Source organism: Cyprinodon variegatus, unplaced genomic scaffold (assembly GCF_000732505.1).
Source record: "Cyprinodon variegatus isolate N-32 unplaced genomic scaffold, C_variegatus-1.0 Scaffold99, whole genome shotgun sequence".
Lineage (NCBI taxonomy): Eukaryota > Metazoa > Chordata > Actinopteri > Cyprinodontiformes > Cyprinodontidae > Cyprinodon > Cyprinodon variegatus.
In genome coordinates this window covers 859,610-869,595 of record NW_015150552.1, presented here as the reverse complement: position 1 = coordinate 869,595, position 9,986 = coordinate 859,610, and the positions used below count along the sequence as shown (strand labels likewise).

General features: G+C 35.4%; 1 protein-coding gene across 2 annotated transcripts; it reads right to left on the bottom strand.

The window, feature by feature from the left end:
* Nucleotides 1-4,835: 4,835 nt before the first annotated feature.
* LOC107084403 (protein NOV-like) lies at nt 4,836-9,402 on the bottom strand. 2 transcript variants are annotated; one of them, XM_015374215.1, is made up of 5 exons: nt 9,168-9,402; nt 8,676-8,904; nt 8,320-8,574; nt 7,859-8,082; nt 4,836-6,040 (listed from the first exon to the last, which is right to left on the bottom strand). In XM_015374215.1, the coding sequence occupies exons 1-5, from the start codon at nt 9,216-9,218 to the stop codon at nt 5,747-5,749; spliced, it is 1,053 nt and encodes a 350-aa protein (XP_015229701.1). In that variant the 5' UTR covers nt 9,219-9,402; the 3' UTR covers nt 4,836-5,746. The 2 variants fall into 2 exon arrangements, with proteins under 2 accessions (XP_015229701.1, XP_015229700.1); XM_015374214.1 differs by having other exon boundaries at nt 4,836-6,043; nt 9,168-9,396.
* Nucleotides 9,403-9,986: the final 584 nt, after the last annotated feature.

Below are 9,986 nucleotides of genomic sequence, written 5' to 3'. Positions count from 1 at the left end.
TCTTAAAACCTTGTCTCATCTGTTTAACAGAAGATGATGGTCAGGAACAGAAACAGATTCAGTGTTTCAATAAACATTCATTAGAAAATAGGTTCACATAAACCAAGGCTTATAAAGATATAATATGAGCTGTTAATTAAAAAGTGCATCTAGTAACAGCCAGTTTCTTGACATTTGCTCGGGAAACCTTTTAAATTTTAAAAGATGAAAATAAAAAACTGCAGCAGGATCAGACAGTTTAGAGTTAAACCCAAAAATCACCTACACCGTTGGCAAATGTAGATTCTATGTAGATTGTTTCTATGCCCTAACCCTAACAATAACCCTAACCTTTACTAGAGCATACATCACCCTAAACCTAAACTACACCCAATTTGCATCTTAGCCTTATTCCTAACTGTTAGCAAAATAGCTTGTGAGGACCAGGACAGGGTTTATAACTAATCAGAGAAATTGTCCTCTCTCTAATGCCAAGACAGGACCACCACACACATACAAATCAAGCAGACAGCTGAGGGTTATTGTAGCCTGTCTATTATGGTGCCAAATACTGTTTAGATTTGAACAAGTCAGCACTGTAATTAGTATTTTTTTCTCCAGGTATCCTTCCTGTACACAAACTGAAATGTGTTATCAAAAATGGCCAAAAGAAAAAGATTCTAAGCAGCTGTTATACAATCAGGATCAATCAGATCTGTTCTGTTTTGCCCCTATCAATAGTCAGCATCTGCTCCTATTTGAGTTTTTTAATGCTTCATTGTATTTTATACAATTAGGTCTTGCTTTCTTTTTGACACATTACAAACAAGTGAAGCTAGGAGGAGCACATCTGATCAGAGAAGTGAAACTAAACATTGCAAAACATAAAGGTCAATTACACACTGAGACATAAAACTCGACTCGGCATAGAAGAAGGTGAGGTTTTCTTTTATTAAAGGGAGTTTGTTTATCAAGTGTCAATTCAAACTAATGTTGGATATTACATATAACTAACAACCTTTTGTGGAGTGTAACAGGTTGTTCATTCGTTTTACAGCAAATACTTTTTGTTTGCTGAGCACCTGATTCTTAAGAAATCTACCAAACATCTATTTTGTTTGACTATTGAGCAGATCTGCAGGTAAAAGTCATGTACAAAATCATATTAGTTCTGACAAATTATTTTAGAAATGTAAACATCGCTGTTAAGAAAATTCTGAAAATATGCTGTCTAAATTCTACTAGAAACTTTTGAATTTGGAATATTTTTGTATGTGCATAAGTTGTATATCGGTGACTTACTTTGTTGTCTTAATGATAATTTATATCTTATACTTCTACAAAATGTATTTATGTGGCAAGGCAGGTTTGATGAGTGAGTAAAAGCTAATGCAATGATCTCAACCCAACCACTAAGCCTCAGTGATATAAATACCTTACTTAGTACTGTACTTCTTCAGCTTGAAAGAAAACACTTTTTCTTTTCAATTGTATTGTTTATTTTCTGTTAAATTTGAGTGTATACACTGATTAAAAATAAAAAGAACATTATGGTAACATGCATGTAGAGAAAACAGATAGGAAGTGTTTGTTTTTTTAAGTTGTTTAGATAATTTTAGTCTTAATATTTTTGGTTTTCCACATTGCTTTCTTTGCTTGTGTTGAGGTTATTAGTTATGAACTTTCTTCCTTTCTCTGTACATTTTTGATTTTGTCTCATAAAATATGTTTTTTACCCCCTTGGTTTGAGGTTTCTTCTTTGCTTTAACTCAGCTACAGTCTTTCTTTTATTAACACGTTAGCTTTCCTCTCCTCCCTGCTTTGTCTCAGCTGTTTACCATTCCAATGCTTTGACCTACAGTACCTGGTTGCTATATAATTTTGCTTCTTAGTATTTAGCCTCTCTCGTTGCCATAGTTCGCTGCACATTTATTTTGCTTTGTTTATCATGATTCAATGCTCTGTATTTTCTCATAACTGGACTTCATTTCTTTTTGCTCCTTGAAAATCGTTTCATTGCAATAATCTGCTGCCCATCAGTGTTTTTGTTCCTCCACTAGCAGCAATCAAGACAGAAGCAAAAATCATATATTTTTGCATATGGGTTTGGGAACATAAGCTATTTACATCAAAATTACACTGTTATGTCCTCCTTATATTTGGTTTTCTGACTTTTAGTTAAAAAAAGGTCTGATTTACTGAAGATGCCGCAAGGACATATGTGTTTTTATAAATATCTAATGCTATTTCAAACCTGTTAAATATGCATTATCTGTTCTTTACGTTGTAAAGCAGTTTATCTTGTGTATAAACTGATGGTATATTATATCATTCACTTAGAATGGCCACTTCCAGCGGTTTCCTGACTGAAGATCAGTTACGCTGCTCCATCTGTCTGGAGGTCTTCACTGAGCCTGTTTCTACTCCATGTGGACACAGCTTCTGCAAGGCCTGCCTGACTAGGCACCGGAGGGGAGTGGGGGGGCTGCTGTGTCCTCTGTGCAATACAAGGTTCAGCAAAACACTAAAACTATGTGTTAACATCACAATCAAGGAGATTGTAGATCATTTTAAGAAACATCGTGTGAAAGCTGACATCACAACCTTAAAAAAAAAGCAAAGAAAGTCTCATTATCTCTGCCCAGCAAACAATCACAGAAGAGAAAAAATGCGCTTGCTAGCACCCACTCAGCCTAAGTTTTTTGGCTGGATCCAGGGATTAAAAAGAGTTCAAGCTGCATCAACATTTTTAGGCTTTTTTTTTTATTGGATAGATCCATTTATCTATTGGAGCCTTGTTTATCCCTTGTTGTGGTTGAATTAAAACTCAAACAGATGTGAATCTTCTATTAGGCAACCTTCTGTATACTCAGTTGAAGTAAATCATGTGGTATGTACAACTATAATGTATACTGAAAGTTGTTTGGGTTGGGAAAAATGTGTTTGCACATTTCGTAACTAGATTTAAAGGTTTTTAACATACTAAATACTTATGTCTATGTAGTTTAAGCTGTTTCTGGGTTAATGTGTTATGTTTTCATTAATAAATGAATTATTATGCTTACATTAATGCTTATAATTTAAGTCACGTAAGAGAATGTGTGCTAGAATTAATTAGTGAATTCACATGCTGAGGTTGGTGTTTTCCTGCTCATATTTAAAGGTAAATGCATAATTTTTTACAGTGTATACTACTATACCACTAGAGGGGGACATTTGTCAGCCATTCCTATTCTAACTATTGATTTCTGCTGATGTCCTAACTCCATTATGGGTATGGAAGATTATGGCTGTACTATATGGAGTTATTTTTGTATTTTTATTAAATTAAAACTAAATATTTGAAAATAAATTTACAAGTAAAATTGATGTTTTGGAGAGAAGAAAAAAAACACTGAATGCCAAAAAATATGTTATTTGAGACTGAAGAAAAGGAAAGTATTGTTTCATGTAACAAATAAAGATACATTTAAATTTGAAAAATGATTTCCAAGGAGAAAAAGCTCAAATTTTTTATTTATTTTTTTTGCAATTTGAGTGAAAACATTTTCTCTCAAAAATAGATTTCTCTCTAAAAGCTTTTCTCTTTTCTCTCAAAACTTAAGTCTTTCCTCTCTTTCAGGAATTTTCTCAATTTCAAAAATGTTTCATGGGCGTGCCTGTGTTCCTATTTGCCAGTCTCAACAGAATTGACAGCTTGTCTGAGAATTTTATTAGAAAGCATAAATAATGAATTTCCCAACACTTATATATCTAACGTTGGATATTTAATTTTGTTTAAATAATTTGGAGAATTTCACAAAAATAAGAGCAATCAACTATATTTAAGACAAAAAATGTTACAGCACATAAAACATACACTTTTAACACCGTGTATTTCATACACTCAGTCAAACATGCATCAAAGAAAACATGGTATGTACAAATTAGTAAAAACAAATAACCACACCAAATGGGAATAAAAAATCTAATGAAATCAAGAATTTTTTTGAGTAAGATAAAACACATAAATGAAAAGAAATCTATTTTACATCAACAAATATTACAGTGAGATGTGAAAAACAAGGCGCCACAGTGTCCTTTTTCCATATGATGAACCCTTACTGGGATCATGTCAAAGTACACAGTTTTTCCAAATGTCTGACCTATGTGAACAAAAGCATAAGAAATAAAAACTAATGTATTTTGGTGGCTATTTTACTCTGAAGAACATTTACTGTTAAAGTTTTCTTTTTTGAAAATTGTTTTTTTTTTTTTTTTTTTTTTACCTTAACTCTTTAACCGAGGTTGTTTTAAATTACCGTATTTTCACGACCATAAGGCGCACCGTACTAAAAGGCGCACTCTCAGTTATGTGTCCCATTTCTGTATTTAACACACACATAAGGCGCACCGGACTATAGGGCGCGTTTTTTATATACAGGTAACATCTATCTACAAACAGCTATAAAGCACAATTTTTAGAGCAAGTATTGGAGAAATCACTAAGGCTCTTAAGAGAACAGAGTCAAAGCGCTTTTATAGAACTCAGTAATAATGTAGTTCAGACCAACTAATTTGTCTACAGGATGTAACACAGTTACATTTAAAATTACATCTCTCTCCTGGAGAGTTAAACAAATATTAAATTATAGTAAATTAAACATTATATCAATATAAATTGGGCAGAGACCCCCCCCCCCTTTTAAAAAAAAACATTTTTCACTACTTATACTTCAGCGATAGTATCTAGGTGTTACTTTATTGTATGTCTTGTACCATGTCCGTTGGTTGTGCTGTTTTTTTTTTTGTTTTTTTTTTACATCTCTTTGCAGGTGATGAAGCACACTGAAAATCTTTTATCATTATCTCCCTTTAATCTCCTCTTGCTTTCATCTTTTCTCCTTATTTTTCAGTTTTTCCTTTCCTTTTCCACTTACATTGCAGTGTCCATATGATCTGTAACACTCCCTGGATGAATTATAATAAAGCTATTTATATGCATAAATCAAACAGAACACTATGGCAATAGCCGCACTGCTCCTCCTGTGAAAGTAAAATCTGTTGGGATCTTTTTGGCATCAATACAATTATTCTTATTGCCACATTGCCAGAAAGGACACTGTTTTGACACATTTTTGACAGAACCTGCCCGAGATAGCAACATGTTCATTTGTAGTGCCCCTCCCAGTTAAACCACCAGTCACCAGGGCACCAGCAATCTCTCTTCTGAATTTTTTTATCTTAATCATTTGATGTGGTGCATTTCTCTAAAATGCATCCAAAAGGTGATGGTTTAAAAGTAATCAGGATGGAAGTTTGATTCTAATTTTTTTCTGCCATGTATTTAGATGCCCCTATGTAGGGCACTTGGCCCCTTGTAAGTGCCACTGGATAAGGGTAAAATGCTTAAAGTGGTATGTCAGGAAAAGCAATGTATATTAATTAAGTTTGCTATTGTTAGTCACTTTTTACAGTCATAAAAATTGTCCCTTTTCAACTGATTATTGCGCTGTTGTTCTGTGCATTAAAAGAGAAATAAAAACAGCAAAAAAATTCTACATTTTGTAAGAGATGTAATTGTTTTAAAGTTGGCTAGGGGAAACATACTGGTCCGGCAGTCATAAGACTTTAAGCTTTTTCTCATATCCTGGCAATAATTAATTTTTTTATGCGCATCCTAAATCTTTGTACTCTATACTAATTACCTGGACTCCATGCAGCACATAGTTTGGATAAAAAGGTTTGTCTGAGATAGTTTTGAGTCTGGAACTGCAATCTGGACACTTCATACTCTCACGCCACCATGTTGGAGCTGTGATGGCTCCCACGAAGCATTGTCTCTGGGGCAATGGGTGTGGCAGACACAGGTCAGGATCGCCATGACTGGCTTGCGAATTGTTTTACCGTCTGAACACTGGAAATCCACTAGAGAAGTCTTGGTCCTGTGGGGGGTGCAACAGCGGCCATTTGTGCAAGAGCCGCAGTAGCGAGGCTTGTAGGACAGGATGCTGGTGCAGTTATTATGGGAAAGATGAACAGCTTTTTCACTCCTTACAACTCTCTGGCATATGCTTCCTCTCTGCTGGGGGAGGAAAACACGATATATTGCAAATAACAATATTTACTTTTACTTCACAAATACATTAGCAAAAATGATGCGCTATGATAAAGGAAGTTATGAGGGTCAAGATAAAATGCTGCCATGGGCCAAAAGGGTACTTTAAAGCAAACCATTCACTGATCTCTATTTATTGGATATCCGATAGGCCGAAAACCTGAAGTCACTTGCCGCCATCCCTATTCCCACAGAGTCACGCCATAAACATGCCAAGCATTTGGCTGCAACAATATGCAATTTTCATATGTACATCCACACTTTAGCACTTTAGGCACATCATTAGATGGGGTGTGTGTATGTGTGCGTGTTTAATATTCTTAGTATAGTACAGTATTATTATTTTCCATTAACACACTAATTTTGTTGTGATGGACTCATATAAAATGTTGCATTAAATGATTTAAAGATTTCATACTGAATATGCAATGTGATGTGCCTATTTTTTTTACCATAAATCTACAGTAATCTACAGATGCTGTGAAACAGCAAGTGTGTGTCAAAATGATGAATTTATATTTATTTTAAAAGTCTTAAGCCCCCCTGAAAATGAGAAAATCATTGTCGTTGCTGTAGCGCACATATTATTTACATTTTGACGGTCTATCTAGGGAGTACCAATATGAAAGCAGGTGACTTCATAGCAATGTGAACTAACAATGGCCAGTCGGATATCCAGAGAATAAATAGAGATCAGTTAAACCATTGCATATTTCCTAACATGAGCTACAAAACAAATATTTATATTATTTTTAGCTAGTTATATAAAATTCTAACCTTAGCTAATGGGTTACCATTAACATTAAAACCTGGATTTATAGGCAAATTACATTACAGTGCTGCAACAAACCCTGCAGTTCACAATTGTGTTGTTTTTTTAGTTTCTTATGGATCAGAGCATTAGTGTTTCCTCAGTCGCCCACCCTATCCCATGATGATTGTCAGACAAAGTGGATTGGTCCAGTGGTTTCAACAATGGATGATGACTCTGGTAAAAATGATTAAAATGTATTTAATCCCAATTTATTTATTAATAAATTCATGCTATTTATGAATTTTTAAGATGTTATTAGTTTGGATTGTAGCTATGTAAATATATGTAGATATGTTCTTTTTTTTTTTTTTTAATCAAGATTTCAGTTAATTTCAAAAGGACTCTGGTATTTTTCTTATCCAGCGTTGCTCTACAGCTATCAGCTAATTGGGCAGTATCCAGGAGACAGTTTCTGATTGTCGACACATCTCCCACTGGGGTTGACTAATGGATGAAGTTTCAACATATAAAATTGATTAGATGATATATTCTTAATGTCTGCCCAATTTAAATTATGTATTCATTACTCAGAACATCATGGTTGAAATGAAAGTTGCGCTTCAAAATGTTTTTATTTATTTATTTATTTTTTTTACTTGTATTTTAAGAGATAAGTAATATCCTCATGTTTCAGTCACCATGTTACAAATGATTGAGTTCTTCCTGCATCCAATGTCAGTTTCACCCATACACACATATATACGGTATGTATGTATGAACATAAAGCAAGATAAAATCAGGGACTCTTTTGGCTTTACAGAAGTATTGCACTGAGGTTAGAATAGGGATAGATGGTGAAGGCTACACTATCTACATTTTTGGATTAGTTACATTGTATTCTTAAATTGTTAAACGCTAAATTTAAAAATTGGCCCTCCTTGCCATTACAGGCTCTATTGCATAGTATATATTTCTCTGAAATATCAGGGATTACATGCCAAATAAAGAAATTACTAAATTAAGCTTACCGTTAGTGAAACATGAGTGGCCTGCCCTTGCGGGTCCTCACAGGGTCTGATCATACAGAGCCGACTCTGTTTCACCATCTCACAGCGATCATTCTTGTTTGTAACCCTGGTGGACACCCCCATACCACATGTTTTAGAGCAGGCCCCCCACTCTGTGGTTTGTTCGATGCAGTTCATTCTTGGGTCCCAGCCGTCAAAGCTGCGAACTTCTTCTTGACGGTAGGCTGAGGGATCACAGAAAAACAAAATGTTAGATTGTGCTAAACTGGCCTACTTTCTTAGACGAAGGGATGCTTGATTGTATTGTTGTGGATCTACCTTGTAAATTTACTTCTATCATTGCAAAAATATTAACTTCCCATTATTCCTATTGTTTCTTTACTGTTTCCACTATTTTTATCTTCTTCTTTGTTCTGTGGCATACATAACATCTCAGATCTGAATGTACTGCACTTACTTACCAGCCATGGCAAAGCCACCCAGTGCGCTGGTTTTAGTCTGGGGTTCACACACCCATTTCTCGCAGCATTCTCCAGGCACCTGGACCTTTCGTGGCATTGGGCAGTCAGGCCCAGGAAGCATGACATCCAGGCTGCAGCGAGGGATACAGGCTATCTGACCATTCTGGCACACACACTGGTATTTACAGCTGGGGAAGAATATCTGGCCATGCTGATAGGCTAAACCATCCAGGACACAAACATTACCCACACTGACTGGATGAAAGATACAAAACAGAGAGAGCATGTGTGATGGATTTACAAACAAACAACAATTGAATAGCATATCTAATGGCTATTGTTTGCAAGGACTTTACCTGCACAGATACCAGTCCTCTTGTGAACATCTACGGAGTAATCACACTGTAGTCCTTTACGAGTGTCGCAGGGTTTCATCTCAGAGCAGGCTTGGCCCTTTTGACCTGCACAAACTAGACAGCAGGCACAGTCATCCAGCACCAGGGACACCCCTGGGAGGCACATAGGGACCTCCTCTGGACAGTGGCATCTCCGAGGACATACCTGAGCCCAGGTCGGTGCAAAGCTCTGATTGGAAGGTAGAATGATTTAGTTTGGTTTCAAAATCAAACTGGATAATCAAGCCATAGTGGGACTGAGTGACTAATTAATTAATAAACTTTACATACTTTATTTAGAAACTCAGAACATAGATTAATGGAGCTATCATTTTCTAGATAGCTTGTAAATCATAGGTTGCAAATAACAGGAAGCTAACAAAAGCAGTTATTTTACTTAAATATAAGTTAGACTAAATTAGGTTTAACTTTAAAAGTAATTTTTGTTCTGACCTGTGCAGTCATTAAGAAAAATAAAACAGCTTTAGCTGAGAGATTCTCCATCTTCCAGAGAAGAGCAAATAAGAAAAAAAACGCAGGGTAAAAAGTCTACCAAGTCCGATGGCTCAGGGTTTGATCTTCGTTCCTTCTACAAGTAAAGCAGAGGTTTAAACACCCTTTGTCGCTGTGGCTCAGGACGCAGAAGAGGAGGACCTTATATAGCAGAGCTGTCCTGCTGCTACCATGACGACAGAGAGAAAGGAATGCTGAAAGGATCGCACAGATTTAGATTGAGGTGAAAGTAACGGTTTGTTGTGAGACTCTGAAAATGTTATAATCAGTAGAAGAGGTTTCTAACATGTAAAATAATGTATTAATAGTCGGGAGCTGGCCAAATGAACCTGATCCTGTGTGTTTGTGTAATTTCACTGTAACGCTAATAAAGGCTTTTATTTAGACAGATTGGAGAGTTTCCAGGCAATGGTTTAGTAAAATCAAAGCTTCATAAACATATGAATCAAGACTTTGATTCATTTTTGTTGTTGTTTTGTAAGCCAAACTGTTGTTCCATTAAGTAACCCTTACCATGCTCTCTTTTTCTTTTTTAGATTGTGACATGATACATTTCTTTTCAAGATATTTTATACTTTAATGTTCCCGGGCAGGTTATGTTATGCATGGATTCTGCAGGTCTGATGCTTATAGAGCTGTGGTTTGGCTGTTTAAACAAAAAAAAAAAAAGGGCTAATCACTAAAAATGAATCATTTACAACAAGCTTCAATAATATTTAAGCATAGTGCCAGTTTGTTTTGGATAATTGGATTATTTGC